The 21,378-nt window shown below is 50.2% G+C and overlaps 1 protein-coding gene across 22 annotated transcripts in view; it reads left to right on the top strand.

Annotated features, from left to right (window-relative positions):
• CACNA1D (calcium voltage-gated channel subunit alpha1 D) overlaps positions 1-21,378 on the top strand; it is a 362,663-nt gene that overhangs the window by 217,114 nt on the left and 124,171 nt on the right. For all 22 annotated transcript variants that reach the window (XM_061396674.1, XM_061396665.1, XM_061396667.1 and 19 more), the window contains exon 9: positions 13,536-13,705. In XM_061396674.1, coding sequence (XP_061252658.1) covers positions 13,536-13,705 — 170 coding nt within the window. The remainder of the gene's footprint in view (positions 1-13,535; positions 13,706-21,378) is intronic.

Here is a 21,378-nt window from a genome sequence, read left to right as displayed (position 1 = left end):
AAGTTATGATGAACCTAGACAGCATATTAAAAAGCAGAGATATTTGTCAACAAAGGTCTGTCTAGTCAAGGCTATGGTATTTCCATTAATCATGTATGGATGTGAGAGTTAGACTATAAAGAAAGCTGAGCGCCGAAGAACTGATGCTTTTGAACTATGGTGTTGGAGAAGACTCTTGAGAGTCCCTTGGACTGCAAGGAGATCCAACCAGTCCATCCTAAAGGAAATCAGTCCTGGGTGTTCATTGGAAGGAATGATGTTGAAGCTGAAACTCCAATACTTTGGCCAGCTGATGTGAAGAGCTGACTCATTTGAAAAGACCCTGATTCTGGGAAAGATTGAAGGCAGGAGGAGAAGGGGACGACAGAGGATGATATGGCTGGATGGCATCACCGAGTCAATGGACATGAGTTTGGGTGAACTTCTGGAGTTGGTGATGGACAGGGAGGCCTGGCGTGCTGCAGTTCATTGGGTCGTGAAGAGTCGGACATGACTGAGCAACTGAACTGACTAAAGGATATCAAGGAAGGAGGACGCATCCCAGATCCTGGAAGTGGTGAGGGAGCAGGACCTGGGGCAGAACGTGCTTCCAGGGCCAGTGAGTTGGCCAGTGGGGCTGCCGGATGCTCTGTGCTGGCTGGGAATGGAGGGCAGAAGAGCTGATGGGTAACTAGGGGTGCCCAGTGAAGGAGTCAGGGTTTTGTCTTTAATTCGTGGGAGCTGTTGAGGTGTTTGAGCAGTAAGATGATGAGGTGGGCTGGTGCTGGAAGGCAAAGTGCCTCTCTGGGTGGAGTGGAGTGAGGAGAGCTCTGAGGCTGGGGGCTGTGGCAGGGGCGTGGGGTCGGGGAGGAGGTAAGGAGTTGGGAGTCCAGGACACCAGGTGGAAGATGGTTGTGGGTCAGTGTCTCTCAGATGAAGAGAGATCTGTGGCATTGTCAACTCTGGAGTATGGATCATGTGAGAGATTTTTTTCTTTATTTCTTCTTATTGTTGTCACTATATCAGTTCTATACACATCTGTGCCTAACACTGGGCTAGGTGCTTTATATAGTTGATTTCATTCAGTCTTCTCAAGGACTCAAGTACAGTGTTTTTTGCCTTCATTTTATAGGTGAGGGAAGCAAAGCTTGGAGAGGGTTTGTTTTTCTCCAAGTCACACAGCTCGTAAGGAAGGAATTCCGAGGAAGCTGGGGCTGAGATCTGAATCGGCTTGACTCCAGAGCCCAGGCTGCTTTCTCATCATTGGAGGCTCTTTCTGTGTGTGGTGAGGGGTGCCCTTCCGGGATCCCATCTAGCAGACTGGCTCTGTGCTGGTACGTCCCAAGGTGTTCCTTTCCTCATGCCCTTCCAGTTTCTGTCTCTTGCCCCAAATTAATTTCTCAAAGTTAAGGGGAATTGGGGAATATGGAGACTTCAGAGAAACTGGTTTGTTCTTCCTCTTAAAACTGCTGTGAACAAATTCCATTCTAGCTCAAGAAGTCCTTTGGGATCCTGTTACTGGGGGAGGCAATCTCTGAGTCCCGAAGTCACCCCAGTAATAGGATGCTTTCCCCTTGTTCTCAAGTAGGTCCGATGGTTCAGAAAGGGCACTTCGCCCATCCTGCCGTTCAGGATGGGAGGAAAGGGGCCTCATCTCCTTTAGTGCCTCTCTCCAGGTGGTCTGCCTTTGACGTGAGTGGGACCTGGACTGGAGTTCCTACCGGGATTGCTTTGAGGACCTCCCAGCTGGTGGGCTCAGTTCCAGCTTCTTCCTGGGGCTCATTCCTCGGCAGATCCCCCAGCTGCCCTTTGCATGGGTGGTACAGCCCTCTGTCCTCCACAGGCTCTTTAGCCAGGCCCTTAGCAGCAGGCTCTTCTGGTGCAGAAGCCAGACAGGCCCTGGGCTTGCTGGTCTCTTCCCACGTGATGATTTTTGAAGGACTTTGCCACCCTCCCAAATCATACTTCTGGTACATGTTTTTCTCACTTTTTTTTTAAAACCAAAATCTGGTAAGTCTAGCAAGGTGTGCTTCTCAATGACTTCTTAAGGAGCAGTATTTGAAGCCATCATGAGAAGATGTGATGTTGTCAGGGCTCCCTTGATTGATGCATTTCACAGGGAGAAGATGATGTCAGGCAAGAGGCCTGTGTTTTTGAAGAACACCTCGTAAAGCATGTTTTTTTATGGAAACAAGCTGAAACAAGAAGTCTGTGACTTTTAGTTTGCAGCCCCCGTGGATTCTTATCATTTGGGGAAATGTCTTTGGTAGCCATGGAAGCTGACTCTTCAAAGAAAACAACAGCTCTTCTGTCCTCAGACAGGGGAATGTGGTGAAAGGAATGTATTTCATTCTGAGATACTTTATTCCCATGGATGACCTCTTAAAGTTGTTTAGGACTCTGGTTGGCTCAGTTTTTTGGTACTTTGTGACAACAGTGGGTGCAGTTTCAGGTGACAGAAAAAATTACTCGAGGATTGGTGGTCAGGTATGGAGGAGGAAATGGCAACCCACTCCAGTATCCCTGTCGGGGTAATCCCACGGACAGAGGCACCTGGTGGGCTGCAGTCCATGGAGTCGCAGAAGAGTTGGACAGGACTGAGCGACTGAGCACACACATAGCACATCCCACGCGGAGCCCACAACCCAAGTCTTTGACATGGTCATCATTAATGTAAGACCTGAGCCTATAAAACCATGCATTAAATTTAGCCTGTTCTTGTTGAGCAACTACTAATGGCCAGAATTTGTGATAAGGAACCAATATACAGGGATGAGACAGATACAGCCCCTCCATCGCAGAGCTCACAGTCTCTCTTACAGAGAGAATATAGATTACCAAATTGCAGGGCAAATGGGAGAAATGTTTCTGTAGGCTGACCCAGCTGAGTGGTGTGACATCTGGAGAAGCAGTTGGGTTGAGCCTCACTTAGAGCACAGCCTGGAGCTGAACGATGCCTTTGAGAAAATGAGGGAATTTAAGGATGGCTGGAGCACAGGGTTCAAGCCAGGGAGTGGTCAGAAAGGCCCAGGAGAAAGAGAAAAGAGCAGACAGACCACGCATTTGTCCCCTCCATCCATACCCAGCTTCCCTCTCTGGGGCAGCGTAAATGCCTCTGGGGCAGCGTAAATGCCATCCTGCCTCGAGCTTGGTGTGTTCAGGTGGCCCACCTGCCGTTCACAGCAAATAACTCACCCTAGTCATTAAAAGCTAGGAAACACCCCTTCAGAATGGTTCATCTCCCCAAAGATGTTAACTCTATTCTATATAACATATCTTCATGGATGTTGATGTCAATAAAAGCAGCCAAGGACATGAAAAGGGGAGGATCGCTTTGAGAAAAATCTCTTAATATTCCCAAATCTTTGCAAACAGGAAAATGAGAAGGTCCAGGATCCCTTTACATAAGGATTCCCCGTGGGGTTTGTTTCAGGAGTGCACTCCCAAAGAATAGTCATAATGTAGTTGGGTGATTGGAAGTGTGCTTGTTACACATTTTTCCGGACATCCTTGCTGTGTAAACAAGGGCCGTCCAGACGCTCTTGTCCCTTTGGCCTGCCGGCAGTTCCCTGCACTTCTTGGTGGCTAGTGCCTAACTTGCGTTGAGGAGCGCTGTCACCCGTTAGCCCTCTTAACCCTCCATGGGTGTTACCTGCAAGGGATCAGATCTTAGAGATGGGGTGCTGCAGTCCAAAGCCCGCCCCCCGTTCTGGCCTATTTATTTCATGCAGAAAGAACACGTTTTGACTGCTCCTGCCTTTCTGCAGTTGAGGAAAAACTGGAACAGAGCCAACGATTTGGATGAACTTTGAACTAAACCAGTGTCAATAATTAAAAAATTTTATGTGTGTGAAACATCGCACACTATTGTTGATTTTTAAAAATAAAGCACCCAGTTTCCTCAAACATAAACTGAAATTGCATGCTTTCCAAAAAATTAAACAGAATATTTTTTGAACCAGACTACCCTTTCATTCTGTTTTATTTCCTCTGTATTTCTGTGTAGGGGAAATAATTTAGGTCTAAAGAACACTAGCCTCTGCTGATAAAAATCAGTGACTTCTTCAACTTCCCCCTCCACTTTGCCTTTTTGTGGGGAGTTTGTTTTAGTTTTTAATGAATTTCTGAGTCCTTTATTTTTTTTTAATAGAAATCTGAGTCCTAGTGATTCCATTGGCCTCGCTCACTGAAGGTTTTCATGCTTGTCTGTGTGTGTTTTCTCTGTGCTACGTGTATAAATTTCAAAGCATTTAGCTTGTCGAAATTTTATTTGTGTGGGTTTGGTTAAAACAAATAGTATTACAACCCAAGAAAAAAATATCTCCATCTCTAAATCAACATGATTTTCAGTGGCGCATGTATTTCATGGGGCATTTGAGAAATAACAAATTCCAGAGCGGACTGTGCATCATCCCTCTGCACTGGTGTGGCCTATGCTGCCATTCCAGGGTGGTAGTTTGCTTCAGGCTAAGTGTTTGCCTTCTGGGCGTGTTGACTAAGCTAGGGCTCCCAGAACTCGGGCGGCAGGCCTGTAAATCCTGGGCAGTGTCAGGGTTCAGGAGCTCTCTGCAGAGTGAGGAGTGTGTGCCCGACTCCTGGCTGGGAGTTATGTAGGGGATCCCGGAGAATGACTAGCTCATTCTGGAGTGTGAAGGACAGCACGTGGGGAGACGAGCACCCTTCTGGAAGCCTGAGTTGGGGCTCTGAAACAAAATCAAGATATGAGTGTAAATGGTGCTTTCCATCCTGCCCCCTCCCTCGCTGGTCCAACCAGTAAGTTTCCAGCCTACACGTCTCTTGAGCCAGGAGGCTGAGGGACCGCGAATCCTGTGAATAGAGTCCTGAGTTGAAGCCTGGTTCAGAGCGTTTACCTGGCGTGTGATGTGGGATCACCTTGTGGAGCCTCACTTTGGGCCTTTGTGAAATGGGAGTGAAATTCCTGGTGCTGCGAGCGCCGCCGGGAGACCATGGGGCCTGTGGGCAGTGACTGTAAAGCCACTCCAGGGGCTCCAGATCCACATCCTGATCCTGAGGGTGTTGGCAGTGTTGCTGCCAGAGAAGAGGCCGTGGCCTGCTGGGCTCCCCCATTGGAAACCAAGTCCGCCCCCAGCCGTGCCGGCACACGCCCTGGAGCTGCTGGAGGATGGCTGGCATCCAGGGCCAGCACGATCATGAGTGAGGGGCAGCGGGGGCCCAGGCTTGTCCTTGGTGGCGCTCCATCTGAAGGTCTTTGCCTATGTGAGCACCACAGGGGCTCTGCAGTCAGCACCCTTCACGGCCGTGTCTAATAATCACTCTCGGCCTTTCTGCTTCTTGGCTGCCAGGGTACTAGGCCACTGCCCAGGGGAAGGAGCAGAAAATGAAGCAGTGGGGTGTCCTACAGCCCTCTGAGCCATTCAGGAAGCCGGGGAGATGCGAGTTACAGCTATGATCAAATACAGCACAGGGCACGTGAGGGCGATGAGGTTCGGGGCCTGGGGAAGACAGATGGCAGGGTCTTCACCATATCCTGTGCACCGGCTTCTCCTCCAGGGGGTTAGTCCTTCTATCAGAGGGCCCTGTTTGTACCCCTCAAGGAAGGTGCTGCTTCCAAGGCTTCCTGCTCCATTTTTGGTGAACTGAAGTCGCTCAGTCATGTCCGACTCTTTGCAGCCCCATGGACTGTAACCTACCAGGCTCCTCCATCCGTGGGATTTTCCAGGCAAGAGTACTAGAGTGGGTTGCCATTTCCTTCTCCAGGGGATCTTCCCGACCCAGGGATTGAACCTGGGTCTCCTGCATCACAGGCAGATGCTTTACCCTCTAAGTCACCAGGGAAGCTCTACCATTTTTGGTAGACTTGGATTATTAGAAAATTTTCCCTTCTGTTGTGCTGAAAGCAGTCTTCTGCAATGTCCAGCCTCTCCTGGGGGGCACACAGCAGGTCTGCTTCCAGAGCCTTCCAGAGGATGAGGACCAGGGATATGGATCCTCTGTGGCATCGCTTCTCCATCTGGCCTCCTGTTTGCCTTTCTTGCCCGTACATTTAGGCAGGGAATGTTCACCTGGCAGGTGGTGCGTCATCTGGCCCCCAGAGGAAGGTCCTTGGTAGCTGAGAAGACAATGGTGGATGTGCCAGCCCCAGGAGACCACATGGAAGGGGTGGAGGTCACCCTTCCACCCCTTTACTTCCAGGTAAAAGTAATTTGACTCGCATTCCTATTGATGTTAAATGTAGTCCATCGCCCAGGGTTTACTCCTTGTCTTCTGACCTCCTCACCAGAATTTCTCCTTATACGAGCTCATCTTAACCCATCACTCCTGTAAAACAAAGCTGATGGCAACTCTCTTCTGTCAGACCTTCTGTTGGTTCCCTGTTGTCTACAGGGAAGCACAGCTCTCAGTTTGGGATTTAAGGCCCTTCTTGGACTGATTATGTGTGTGTGTGCAAAGTCACTTCAGTCATGTCCGACTCTGTGACCCTTTGGACTGTAGCCTGCCCAGGCTCCTCTGTCCATAGGGATTCTCTAGGCAAGAATATAGGCCCTTTCCTGGCCTGACTATAAGCTGACTTCTATCCTAATCCCTTCATATACTTACTCTCTTCCTCCTTTGCCTCCTGTGGCCCACGTTGAGGTCCTTAGGAGGGTGGATTCAAGAGCTGGATGGGCTTGTCTAACTGGCCTCCCCGTCCTCAGTTTCTGTATAGAGAGAGTGACACCAGCTTTCCCTCGCTGTCCATACTCTCCAGCGAGGATGAGGTTTGAGGACTGTGTGGGGCTCTGTTAAGGACACCTCTGAGGAGGCTGGCAGGTGGAGGGTGTGCACTCAGATCCGTGGCTGGTACTCAGTGTGGAGAGGGCTCTCGAGGAGGGAAGAGCTCTTTGGCTAGGGTGACCAGGGAAGGCTGGGTCTTGACGAGGGAGCTAGAATTCAGAATGGGCAAAGGCTGCTCAGGTGGATGGAGCTCTGTGGACAAAGGCTCATAGGGTTGGTGGAGCAGAGAAGAGTGTAGCCACAGTACAAGGTGTACATCTGTGAGGAGTGGAGATAAAGCTGGAATAGCAGGTGGGGGAGGGCTGAAAACCCCTGAGTGCTGGACCTGGCTGTTTGGCCTTGATGCCTGAGGACAGCAGTGAGTGGCCCCGAGGCCTTCTGAGCAGGATGACACCAGGATGGAGTCCCGGAGTGCACTGATGGTGACCTGCCAGGAGGGAGACAAACCCCAAGGAAATGCTCTGGCTGCAGCCCCTCCAGCTGCCGCAGTGGGTGGGAAAGATGTGCGCACATGGGCCAGAGTGAGACCCGTGGCAGTTGTCAGGTCCAGCTGGCAGGGAGATTGCTCCTTATGGGACACACTTTTCTTGGGCTTCTGGACAATCCCAGGAACCGTGGGCTTTCTGTCCTGGTGCATTTTGGTCTCTTAAGGAGTAGAGCTCGTTTTGCTGTGTGTTGTCTTATTCTACCTGCATGCCTGCTTGAGGCAGGCGCTGCATGGAGGAGAGAGAGATGTAGAAAGAAATGGACAGTATTGTCCACTCCTGCAATAAACCTGTGAAAGTGAAAGTTGCTTAGTCGTGTCTGACTTTGTGACCCCATGGACTGCTGTAGCCCGCCAGGCTCCTCTGTCCATGGACTTGTCCAGGCAAGAGTACTCGAGTGGGTAGTTGTTCCCTTTTCTAGGGGATCTTCCCAACCCAGGGATCGAACCCAGGTCTCCAGCATTGCAGGTGGATTCTTAACCTTCTGAGCCACCAGGGAGTAAGCCTATAGTCTACCTGGTAAGCGGAAATGAATGTAAAACAATGTAAATTTGCAGTTGATTAGAATGATTATCTGGAGAAGGAAATGGCAACCCATTCCAGTACTCTTGCCTGGAAAATCCCGTGGATGGAAGAACCTGGTAGGCTACAGTCCATGGGGTCGCAAAGAGTCGGACACGACTGAGCGACTTCACTTTCACTTTCAGAATGATTACGTTTTCCAAATACGTCAACAAATTTTTCTTGGAAGTGATTTCAAACATACAAGAAAAGTTGCAAGAAGAAGAACAGCTTAGTAAACAATCCAGATATCTTTTACTCAAAATCACTTATTATTAATATTGCGTCTGCTTTTTAATTTATCTGTAAGGGGTGTGGACTGGTTTTTTAGTATTAAAAAAATTCTTTACTGTTTTTAGTTATTCAGGGGCTCAGATTATGGCCAGTGGCTTCTCATATTCCATCACATTTTGCTTTTGTTTTCATTTTTTTTTTTTTTTAGCACTTTCTTATCTTCCTAGTCCTGTTATCTGCCCTGCCTCATCCCTGGAATCAGCCATTTCTCAAAAGTCTACTGATCTTTATATGGGAAATAGTATTAGAGACCAAGATCTGGATGCCAGGTGTGCTCATAGCTACCAGCAGTGGCAATGTCTTTGTTTCTAGGTCTTTCCGATAGAGCTAGGAGGTAGATACATTTACATACATATAATCATATGTGTACATCTTTAGAAATCATGAATTCATGTCAGCATCCTAGTTGCAGTCCATCCCCAAAGGGTTCTTTCTAACTGTCCCTCTCCCATCTTTCTGTGTCCCTCCTTCTACAGGGAGAACCTTGGCTCCCAAGTGCATTGACACATGAACTCATTTGTGAAATCCTCAGTTCAGTTCAGTCACTCAGTCGTGTCCAGTTCTTTGCCACCCCATGGACTGTAGCACACCAGGCTTCCCTGTCCATCACCAACTCCCGGAGCTTGCTCAAACTTGTATCCATGAAGTCGGTGATGCCATCCAACCATCTCATCCTCTGTTGTCCCCTTCTCCTCCAGCCTTCGATCTTTCCCAGCATCAGAGTCTTTTCCAAGGAGTCAGTTCTTTGCATAAGGTGGCCAAAGTATTGGAGCTTCAGCATCAGTCCTTCCAATGAATATTCAGGACTGATTTCCTTTAGGATGGACTGGTTTGATCTCCTTGCTGTCCAAGGGACTCTCAAGAGTGTTCTCCAACACCACAATTCAAAAGCATCAGTTCTTTGGCACTCAGCTTTCTTTATAATCCAACTCTCACATTCATACATGCCTCCTGGAAAAAAACCATAGCTTTGACTACGGACCTTTGCTGGTAAAGTGATGTCTCTGCTTTTGAATATGCTGTCTAGGTTGGACATAGCTTTTCTTCCAAGCAGCAAGCATCTTTTAATTTCATGGCTGCAGTCACCATCTTCAGTGCTTCAGTAACATAAAGTCTGTTACTGTTTCGATTGTTTCCCCATCTATTTGCCATGAAGTGATGGGACCGGATGCCAAATCCTATAGTATATCTAATATCGTTTCAGCAAGATTTCATCCATATCACTCACTGCAAACAAACAAGCTTACTAAAAAGAGTTCAGCATTTGTCTGTGGTTCCACCCTCATCCCAGCCCTACCCAGATGATAAAAGCGTACAGCAAATGTTCATAAACTACTTGAGCTAGTTGTCTCTCTCCGTCAGGGTGGTTATGACACTCATTTGAAGAACAATCAGATTCATTTATTTCACTTCTACTCTAAGGGTGTTTTCTCTCCATCTTATCTTTGTTGATTTAATTAAGAATTTAATGTGTAAAATATTAGCATGATTCTAAAAGTTAGATTATAGAAAAAGGTATACTTAGTGTCACTCCTACTTGATGCCCTCTAGTCCCTTGTCTCCATCCCTTTGTGCTTTAACCTTCAGTTGCTGCTGCTGCTGCATCACTTTAGTCGTGTCCGACTCTGTGTGACCCCAGAGATGGCAGCCCACCAGGCTCCTCTGTCCCTGGGATTCTCCAGGCAAGAACACTGGAGTGGGTTGCCATTCGGTTAAGGTTTCCTTATTTTCTCTTATTTTGCATCCAAAGGGTAATACAATATATGTGTTTTTTTCTCCAAGCACTTTTAAAATCTCCCTTTGGCTTCCCTGATAGCTCGGCTGGTAAAGTATCTGCCTGCAATGTAGGATACTCTGGTTCATTTTCTGGGTCAGGAACGTCCCCTGGAGAAGGGATAGGCTACCCACTCCAGTATTCTTGGACTTCCCTGGTGGCTCAGATGGTAAAGAATCCCACTGCAATGCAGGAGACCTGGGTTCGATGACTGGGTTCGATCACTGGGTTGGGAAGATCCCCTTGAGAAGGGAAGGGCTACCCACTCCAGTATTCTGGCCTGGAGAATTCCATGGACTATATATAGTTCATGGGGTCTCAAGAGTTGGACACAACTGAGCAACTTTGACTTTATCTGCAACAGGTAGGCTTCTCTCACATGTGAGTTGTCAGATTTCTAGTCACTTGTGAAAGTCTGGTGGTTTCTACCAGTAGACTTGTTAAGTTAACTTTTATAATAGTGAGTGTTACTTAGTCCCTTAGTACTAGGCTTCTAGAATGACAGATTCTTCCATGAAATGGAAAACTGTTTTCATTGTCCACTGAAGTTGATAACGTTCCAGTGGGCTCAGGTGAGATTGTTACGGAACGCAGGGTTTGTTGTGAACGAGTTGTTTTCCACTGAGCAGAGAGCAGTACAGGGTTGATGGGGTACTTGCTGGCTCTTTGAGGTCACTCCATGCCCCAGTATCCCACGTGTCTGTTTGTGCCTCCCTCAGTTCCCCTGGCGTCATGTAGCTTAGAGCCCATTCAGAGCTGTTTGCAGTTTTTCTCCTTTCAGTACGTGAGAAACCTCCTCCAGTTGCCTTTTATTATACCCAGATTCGACAACTACATGTTATACTTTTGAACTTGATGTTTGTGCAGGGCTTTGTGATGTTCACGATAGTATCTCGTTGAGTGTCTGACTTTGTCCCTGTGAGACAGGAGAGCAGGTAGCATGTCGGTTTTGCAGGTGAGGAGACTGAAGCTCAGACACAGGAAGTGACAGAGTAGGGCACAGAGTCCAGGTCTCAGACTTAGAGCCCAGTGTGGTCTGAGAGGAGCGATGGGGCAGCTGAGTTTGTCACAAAGAGCCCACTCCCTGCACCTTCTCCTCCGCCTCATCTCAGAGCCGACAGGAGATTTATGCCTTGTCAGTCTCAGTTCTGTCCAAATCAGGAAAGGTTACGTGCCTGCTAAGTATTAGCAGAATACTTAGAATTAGAAGTATTAGCAGAATACAGACTGTTCAGAACTGTCTAAAATCAGTTCAGAGAGTTTATATGAACAGTTTTGTTACATGAACAGTTATAATAGTCTTTAGTATTTACAGTAAATGGGCTACAAGCCAGAACTTCGCAGTGTTTTTTTAGTCTCAGAAATTCTAGTCACAAAAGGATTTTACTTAGGTGTATTTTGCTGTGTCCCAACTACCAGAATGTGCACACAACAGTGATGCATTTTGTTAGAAGGTCTTTTGAATTTCTGATGTAAAAAGACTTAATGAAATGTGTTGCTAAAGCCAAATCCCCTGTGAAACTTAAGAGCGACTCTTCTGCTATCTTAGTAATTTTTTTTTTTAAGAACTCAGATGAGATATGTAACCAGAATCAGAATACCCTGTTTATACATTTTCATGTGAATTGAGTACTCTTGAGTTCAGAGTCAAACTCAGAGAAAGGTTTATGCTGGGATACTTCTGCTGGGAAAGATTAGAGGCCAAAGAAAAAGAGGACGGCAGAGGATGAGATGGTCAGATAGCATCACTGACTCAGTGGACATGAATTTGAGCAAACTGTGCGAGTTAGTGGAGGACAGGGGAGACAGGCGTGCTGTGGTCTATGGGGTCATGAAGATTCAGACACGAGGTAGTGACTGAACAACAACTACTACTTTTGGTAAACAATAGACTTGAAGGCCCACAGACTTGGTCTTTACAATGTGTTTAAGAGAACAGATTATGTGACGCATTTTCACGTTGACACGTGACACTCCAGGCCCTCCACTTGTTCAAGGAGGAGATTCTGGTTCCGGTGTGACATTTTCAGAGTTCAGATTCAGTTCGTGAACCTGCCCAGGAATGAATTATTCAGGTCTGGTATCTCCGGAAGCCAAGGATGAGAAGCCCCATATTGTTCTCAGGATATGGTTCTTGTGAGCAGCAAGGTGCTGCCTTCAGAGGCCTTTCATTTTGAGAGGGAAAGTGTCTCCCCAGGAGGCTCTAGGCCTTGATCGGCTTCAGCTCACCCCGAGAACCCCCTGAGTTGGCTCCCCCGAGAGCCAGGCTCAGGATGCCCCACAGCCTTGCCCCCTCCTCAATTCTCAGCAGGTGAAGGTGGGACAGACCAGCTCTAGCAGAAAGGACAGATCCCGGGGCATCTGAAAAACTTAGGGGCAGTGAAGGTGTCCTTTCTAGAGGGGGCGGGCAGAAGCCGGCACCTTGGGGAGGAATCCGGTTTCTCACCTGAAGCATCAGTGTCACTGGGTGTTCAAGTGTCTCTTCAGCCCATCCACAGCCCAGAGTTGAGGGAGGGCAGGGAGAGAGGGAGGAGAGGTTGACTTTAGGCAGGTCACCTGCTCTTCCTCGGTTGGGTTGGGTTAACGAGGTCCTGGCAGGGGAGACGTGCTGGCTTTAGACTGGAAGGAAGGCAGACGTGGCGGCCATCGGCATCCAGCGGTCTCTGTGCAGGGGCTGCACTGCCTGTTGTCGCATCTCCTTTCTTAGCAGCTTTGTAATCGTACTTCCTAAATCCATACCACGCATACCTTGGCTCCTGTAACAGTTCACGGTTGGAAATGCAGATGGTTCCTTGTATATGAGAACTGGGTAATCATCCACCTGACTTCCTGCCTTGCCTCAGCCAATGTGGGATTCTGTATATATGCAGAGATCCACGCTTGCAGACAGGAAAAGTTGAGTAAACCATGAACAGTTGGGAACATTTCCTCGTCTGCCAGAGCCTTTCCAGGGCAGGTGTTCCCATAAATGGGCAACAAATCATGCTCCCTTTTCCCCTCCTATGGGGAGGACTTTGGTGGGAAAGATCATGGCAAGAAGCGACAGTTAAGAAAGATAACTGCTTCACGGGTGCTCCATTTCCTGTCTGGGAAGCGTGGAGCGGGGCTGTCTGGGTGGGGACAGGCTCTCTGCTCTGAGCCTGTCCACTACTCTGGCTGGATCTGCAGAGGGTGGGGGTGGGATCTCAGGGCTCATGGTTTCGACAAAGGGGCCAGTACACACTAGGATGCTGAGTGTTACCTCCAAGGATGGAAGAAGCCCTCTAGGAACACAGCTCGGCCCCCTTGGGTCCTTTCTCTCTGAAGCATTGTGCCCGCTATCTGAGGAGGCTCTGCGGGAGGGGGGACATCTCTGAGGCCCCTGCTGGGGGATCAAGGGCCTACTACGATAGCACATGGTATTTGGGGCCTCAGCTCACTGGGAGTGCAAAGCTCCTAAGGGGTGCTGGTTTTCTGAGGGGCGTGCATGTGCGTTGGCGTGGTCTCTGCAGCTCTGACCCCCACAGTCTTGCTTGGGAGGCACTGTCATGTGTCCTGTCCGCGTGTGTGGCCCCCTTTGTGTGCTCGTGTGGCTGTACTTGGTGCCGTGTGTCCTGCTGCGAGACTGCTGTGCAGCCGGGCAGATGGCTCTCAGGGCGGCTCCCGGGGACGTCCTGACGAGTGCCTGTTCTCTTTGCCCGCTTCAGAGAGTTCTCGAAGGAAAGGGAGAAAGCAAAAGCACGGGGAGACTTCCAGAAGCTCCGGGAGAAGCAGCAGCTGGAAGAGGATCTTAAGGGCTACTTGGACTGGATCACCCAAGCAGAAGACATTGATCCTGAGAATGAAGAAGAAGGAGGCGAGGAGAGCAAACGAAATAGTAAGTGGCGCCTCTGCTGCTCGGGACCCATAGGGCCCATGTGCTGTTCAGATGCCCGCCCGCGGCAGGTATCTCTTCTGCTCTGAGACCCAGAGCACCCTCTAGCTCTTTGGATTGTCGGCCTGCACATCAGAGAGCCCATTTGCACTGACTCTGCATTTCTGCCTGGGGCGCGGGGTTCAGATACGTATCTTGTCTTGTGGCTTTTTGGTTGCAGAGGATCAGCTGGCTGCACTTTGTGCCCTGGGAATACAATAAGCCTCAGCTCTGGGACAAGGGTGTGTTAAGATGGGAATGTGCCTTGTATCAGAGGAGATGAAACTGTGGGTCCTCCAATTCAGAACAAGTTACTGGAAGGGACCTTGAAGAGTAGGGCCACTTCCACCCCTCAGCTCCTTGAAGTGGCTTCCATTTGCACCAAACATGGGACGCCAAAGTCTCAGCTCTTCGCCCGCCGGAAGACAACAGTTCAGTGTTTAGGGCAGTGTTAGGAGGCATGAGAGCCCATGCGGCCGCTCCAGAGCACACCCGGCTGGTCCCGCACACTGGACACTGGGCGCCGGGCACTTCCTGTAGCAGGAAGGTCTGTGTTCAGTCCACTGGGATTGCCACTGTCACCCAAAGCATCTTTTATCATATGCTTTTCTTGCTCCTGCTCTTCTTGAGATGGTCTGTGCCTCTAAAAGGGAAATTGAAATTCAACAGTAGAGTTGACTTAAGCCATTTGTGATGGGTTTTAAATCTAGACTAGTTGATAGTAGAGACCTAGGGTGCTCGTCCATTGAGAGGCCTGGGAAACCAGATTAGGCCCTGCCCCATGGAAGATGACTGAGCAGGTCCCACACAGAACCCTCAGACCGTATGCAGTCAGGCCTCCGTTCAGCAAGGCCGTGCGGATGCCTGGAGGACTCCTGGGGTGGTGAGGATGGGCCCACACCCTAGTGAACGTAGCACCAGGAGACATGAGTGCAGGTCGAGAGAGGAGGCAGACCGTGTACCGGGGGCTGACGGCGGGGGGTGGTGGAGGGGGGCTGGCGACGATCGTCTAGGACTGAACAGTGGGCCCTAGGCCCTGGGCCTTGAAGGATGGATGGACCTGAGATGTGTCAGGCAAAACATTCCGAGTTGAGGCAGTGGTGTGAGGAGGACATGAAAGCGGGCAAACAAAGGCTCAGGGAGGCCATGAAGGGCTATTCCTATGGCTGGAGCCCAGGCACGTGCAGGGAGAATGGGTGAGCAGAGGCTGAGACCCAGGGTGGAGCGCGTGCCTGACCGAGTTGGCCTTCGCGATTGTCCGAGCCTGGGACTCTGAGTCTCTGCTTCTGTGGAGAGTGTTTCTTGTCATCAGGGATGCACACTTGACTCGGTCCTGTGTGCTCATGGTTGGGGGAGGCGGAGGGCAAGCTGGTGTGTGCAGGCCCCCTGCTTCCCAGGCTGCACCGCTGCCTCCTCAAGGAGAGCCTGGGGGCCGCCCCCTGAGGGTGAAGGAACCAGGGAGCATGTTATTAGACCAAGTTCCTCAACTATGAGATGAGAGTTTTGAAGACTCTGATGACGTGGTGTAAGGAGTATCTACACATCTTTGGCCCAGCTCTGCCTAGGGAGGGGGTTACTGCAGAATCCCATGGCCTTCACAGAGCACCTGTCCCTGCAGCGAGGCCAGGGACAAGCCTGCAGCTCAGGGCTGCCTGTCCCGCTGTTTTCTTCTTGGTTCCCAAGCTGTGGCCTTGACGCTGCCCCGCAGGGCTCCACCAGCTCCCTGCCCCGTTCTCCTAAGCCCAGCATGTCACCTGTTGTGTATAGGTCAACCAAGGTCTTGTCCCTTCTTCCAAGCAGGGCCCCTTGCTCTGTCAGCATCGGTGTGTCCTGTAGGGGCTGAGCCAGGGCCCTCCTGCAGGCAGATGTCGTTTCGTCTCCTCATTGTTCCCCCTTCTAGTCACAGACAGGGTCCACCTCGTGGAGCCAACATCATTGTACTGGAACTGTTCTGTGGCCTGTGATTTGAGGAGCAGGGACTTGAGCCAGTGTCTCCCGGTCGCTCTTAGGGTCCAGTGCATTTCCTGTGTCCTGCTTCTGCCTGTGAGGAAACGTCTGATGGCAAAATCGATGCCTCTGCCTGAGGAGACCTTCCCACAGCACCTAGTGTGAGACAGAGCAGAGAAGCTGGCATCGTAACCAAGGGCCCGCAGTCTGCCATGGGAGCCCAAGGAGGACGTGGGGATGTGGGATGAGGGGCGTACAGGGGAGGCCCTGCGGGAGAGGCTGTGTCCCCGCCGCGCTCTGAGGGACAAGTGTAGCCTCTGGTTGTGGAAGGTTGGGGGGAGTGCTTCTCACGCTAATGAAATGGCATAAACAGGGTAGAGTGGTACACGTGTTCAAAACCCCGAAGTGTATTTCTTAATAAGCAAGGAAGGAAAGCAAGCCCCCTTGAAAGTTGCAGAGCCTCAGAATTCACTGTGTAATGGGAGCGCTGATCCCCAGAAAGCTGCTCTGTGTCTCAGGGATGTCAGCGTCGTGGCTTCTGCTCTGCGCAGCGAGGCTCTGCATCAGCACGCAGGACTGGCTTAGCGCTTGGTCTGGAATGGCAGCTCCTTCTGGTGCACACCGACTCTGTGTGGGCTCGTTTGCCAGGTGCTGGGGTGTCCTGTGGAGCGGACATTATACCAGGAGACTGGTATTTCCCGGCCTCAGAGTTCCAGACCCCCAGTGGATCAGGGTTGGGAATGGAAACATAAATCTGAGGCTGTGGGAACCAATGTGAGGTTTAACTGACTTGAGAAGAGAGCCCCAAGCCCCCTCCCAGTGATGCATTCCCCTGCGGCCCAGACTTCCTGGGGGAGCAGCCCTGCCAGGGTTTCACTGGGGCCTCCGTGGCTGCCAGCCATTTCCCCCTTGTCACAGAAACACAGGGAGGAGGGGTTCACCTCTGTGGTCCTCCTCACCCACTGGCAGTGGCTGACTTACCACCCGCACATGCCACGTCTGGTCTCTGTACCTGTCAGCAGTCCATGAAGTGTGGGCATTGCCAATGTCCTCCCCGAGCTTGTGAGGCTCACCCCACACCCCAGCCCTGCCCTGTGTCCTCCCTGGGGAAGGGCGGGGGGAGCTCCTGTCTGTGCCCGCGGGATGCTGACTCCACTGAGTGTCTTTTTCACTTGGGTTGGGGGTGCAGTGGGATGGTTTATTCCCAGACATGGAGGAATTGAGTAAGTGTGAGAAGAGGCCTCCCTGATGGCTGAGGCTCAGCCTAGACAGAGGGGACCGTTGATAACAGCAGGTGTCATAAGCCCATGGAAGACAAGGGTGGGCCTGGAGAGCATGGCCACATCCCTTCTCTGGAGGTGGCTACAATCAAGTTGAGTGACTTAGAATTTGGACTAGAGCACTAGGCACATTACCCAACATCACTGAGCCCCAGTTTCCTTTCCTGCTGGAAGTGGAGAAAGATATTTGCTTCATGACAGGGTTGTCATGAGGATTAAGTGTTCCATAACTGGTAGGAGTTGCCACAGCTGTCAGAGGACTTGCTGCTGCTGTGGTCATCAAGCTCCAGGAAAACTTGACCTGAAACAAAATTGTTTTTGGACATTCTACTAGATCCCTACCCAAACTCAGAGAGAGGACATCCTCTTCCATACTGTTCAAGAACTCCAAGGTTCTCAAGTATTGATAGAAAACAAATCTGTCAACTCAGTCACTTTCGAGATATAGCAATTTGCTGGCCCTTGAAGTCTGTTTCTACCTTGGCGTCGGACAACAGATGTCAAATCAAGCACTTGGAGATATGCTCGCATTATCTTTTCTCTCTGATCTACTACATGTCACTGTCTGTACATGTGGTGCCCAACTCTGGCTGTGCGTGACCGTCACCTGGGGACTGGGGTTACATCCTGGTGCCATGCCTCACCCCCATGCCGATTCACTGGGGACGGGACCCAGATGTGGCTCCCTGGAGGTTTCAGTGTGAAACCAGGGTGGGGGCTCCTGAATGCCACCATACCAAGTGTCACACTTGGAAGGAGACAGAGGAAAGGCAGTGGGGTCCCTACCTTTAGGGCTGTCTGGTGCCACAGTGACAGGTAGCTCTGGCTTTGTGTGTCCACAGATTATTTATGATGCCTGTTCCCTACATTTGCTGTTAGAAAGCTAGTGTTACACAATTAATTGAATGGACAAGATTCCCTTGGAAGTTAGTTCCTGAGCATATGGGATATTTTCAAGGATAATTTATTTAACTTTTTGCTGAGCTTCAAGTTCCTTAAGAAACTCTGCCAAATCTCAAAGTGATTTTTTAGACGTATGCAGCTGCTTCTGAGTGAACAATGGAGTTTTGCTGGGGCCATTAAGATCTGAAAGCCTCACGTTCTATTTTAAACTCTTCTCATTGTCAGTGATTAGTCCTTAAAAAAAAAAAAAAAGCATTAAAAATAATGAAATCCTTTTAAAGGAAGCTCATTCTAAAACTCTGGCCAGAAAGGCAAGGCATTTTCCTGAGGGGACTATGGATGATCAGTAATCCCTGTCAGTGGGGATGTAGGATGCCCCGAAGAAGGGAGGGGAGGACACCCTGACACTCCAGGACACCCTGAATGCAGGGGGGAACCCTGTCTTTTCTTCATCAGGTCAGTCCTGGAGGCTTGTGAGCATTGTCCCTGCCTGCCTCCCACTGGGATGCTGTCCCCTCGGCACACAAGGTTGTCACAGCTGTCAGTTCCCGCCTGTATGTGTCACTTTGATGCCTTTTACAGCCATGTTTGATTTCTGGGGTGGGCAGAAAACCAGAGATGGCAAAGCTGTGTGCGAGCACAAGGCATGGACATTTGTTGGTCCTGTTGAAAAAGGTTGTGTCTTCAAATGTTGATTTACAAAACTGCTTTCATCACGCTTAAACCACCTCAGGGTGCAAGTTCAAAATGGAAAACATTCAATTAAAAGCTGTCAAGCAAACAGCAGCAGTTAGAGCTGCATAGGGTAAACACACATCCAGGGCAACTGCCCTCTCTGCAGGGAGCCCAGTGCTGAGGTTATGGGAGACCCCCGCCCCCAGCCCCGGGTGGTCCTGGGAGCCATCATTCACCGGGGGCTGGCTTCTTGGGAGCCGGTGGGAGCCGGTGGGAGACGGACTTCGTGATGGTTGCACCACTGTGATGAGGCAGCCAGGTTTGTGAAGCTCTGACTCAGGGCAGTGTTTGTATTTAATATACCTTGATTACATAAGTGCTATTTGCCCACTGTAAGGAAGTCATGTAATACCGAGGTGTATGGAGCATGATCATTCGTTCATCCTCTCCTTAGAGAGAAGCAGGTTTGGCAGTTGGGAGCCTGCTCTTTCTGGCCTCAGTTGGGCACGTGAGAACCTACCTTTGCACAGACAACACCCTCCCTGGTCCCCACCACTAGATCGCCCAGCACAGATGGCCCTGCCACTTGTCTTTTTTCACTGAACCATGTTCTGTGGATATCCTTCCGTGTTTTGAAACAACACTTTGGCTGTTTTCAATAAATGGCCGGTTTAAAGCGGCCACAGTGGACGATATGGTCCACAGCGCATATGGGCTCTACAGCAGCCACCAGAGTTGTGGTTTTATGCTTGTTCACGTGGTCGCTGTCTTCCTCTGCCGCAGGACTGGGAGCTCCATGGAGGCAGAAGCAGGGCTCTGCACGGGGCGGCTGGCACCTGGCAGGGTCTTTGTCTCAGGTCCGAGCTCCCAGTGGTTGACTGTTGAATGAAAGAGCACCGGGTCATCGCTCACATTAACCAGGTGCTTCCTTTGTGCCAGACATTCTTCTCAGGGCTATGGGCACACGAGTCTGTTACTCCTGACACCACTGTGCGGTGAGACCTTGTCAGAAGAGGAAAATGAAGCACAGAGAGACGAAGCAGCCTCTCGGGGCCGCATGACTGCTGCAGAGCCGGGATTTGAACCAAGGCTTTGCTGTAGCCTGCACATTCATTGCCTCTGACCCCCAAATGCCTTACCTGTGTGGCCACTGGTGCCCAGGGTCCTGTGGGAGCGATGACCATGAATGGCTTTTCTGGGTCCCAGAGGAGGCCCGTTTCAGAAATGTGAGCGTTATGCCGAGTGACACCACTTCCCACTGCCACCAGCCGTGCGTGAAAGCTTGCCCTGTGTCCATTCACCATTCCTTCTGCTGCCCTTGCGCTGTCCTGGGGCATGTGGCCTCTACTGCAGAGATTCGCCAGCCTGGAGCAGCCCTTGTGTCACAGAGCTGTCTGGGGCTGGAGACCCTGGAATCGTTGTCTTGAGACCCAGACAAGGGAGTTTTCATGGTTGAGTGTGCCTCGCCAGTGTTTGTATCATTATATTTCACTGTATGTAGTGTTCACCTCTTACAGCGACTCTCTAAGTGTAGGTTCGACTGTTATTAACATCTTACGAGTGAAGAAACTGAGGTTTAACACTGTTAGGTAACACATCCACAGTCATTCAGCCAGTCTGTGGGAGGGCTGGGATTAGACCTGGTCTGTTTAGCTCCAGAGCCCACTACTTTAACCCCATGTCCTGCTGCATAGGGTGATGCTGGCTGGACTCGCAGAGCCAGTCAGCACCTAGGACTCCTGCTGATGTGCCCTCTCCCTGATGCCCTTCCTAGAGGGGAAGCCGAACCTTGGGAACATTTGTCCAGAGTGGCTTAGTTGGTTGTGTATTTAGGACAGGTAGTTTTGGGGTTTTTTTTGCAAACTATTTGCTTTACAATATTGTGCTGGTTTCTGCCATATATCAACATGAATCAACCACAGGTATACATATGTCCCCTCTCTCTTGAACCTCCATCCTGTCTCCCACCCTCTAGGTAGTCACCGAGCACTGGGTTGAGCCCCCAGTGTCACAGCAAATCCCCACTGACTGGCTGTTTTACATATGGTAATGGTAGGTTTCCGTTCCCCTCTCTCCATTTGTCCCACTCTCTCCCTCCCACACTGTGTCCACAACTGTGTTCTCTGTGTCTGCGTAGGACAGGTGTTTGAAGACGGGCGTTACAGTATACTAGCCGCAGAAGGCGCACGTTCACTGCCTGTCAGGTCCTGAACTGTAGATTTCTCCGTGGGAGGAGGGCAGATTTGGGGTTCGCCTGTCAGAGCCGGCAGATGGGGCCGCCTTCAGCTTCCTCACGCCTGCTGGCGTTGCTGTTGCTGCCCTCTACTGAAGCATAATGAAATTGCCTGTGTTCCACTGAAGGGGTCACAGTGGCCGACTTGCTAAAAGAGGATAAGAAGAAAAGGAGATTTTGCTGCTTTCGCCAACGCAGGGCTAAAGATCACGGTAAACTGCTGAGCTGGAACTTCCTCTTCGGGAGACTCTTCTCCCAAGACCTCTGACGCCTGTTCCTTCCACATGGCATGGTGTGAGGTGCATGTGCTGTGTGGTGTGTTTGTGAGATGCCTGTATTTTCATTTGATTTCCTTGAAACTTGTTCGTGCTGCTTTCCTCTTGTCTTTTCCCGCAATATGTGTCTTAGCCAAGACAGCATTGCAGTTTCCTCTTTGTTTGAACTGTACCTTTTAAAGAAGCAGCTGAACCAACTCAGAAGATTTATTTAATTCTGCATGAATATTCTTAGACTGGAAGACAGACTTTTTAAACACTTCCCTCCAAATGATGCTTTTTAATCTAAACTGTTTGGAAATTCCAGTGATGTTGTTTGATTGA

This window comes from Bos javanicus, chromosome 22, assembly GCF_032452875.1.
Source record: "Bos javanicus breed banteng chromosome 22, ARS-OSU_banteng_1.0, whole genome shotgun sequence".
NCBI lineage: Eukaryota > Metazoa > Chordata > Mammalia > Artiodactyla > Bovidae > Bos > Bos javanicus.
Note: the sequence above shows the minus strand (reverse complement) of the source record. Positions and strands in the feature narration are given on the sequence as shown.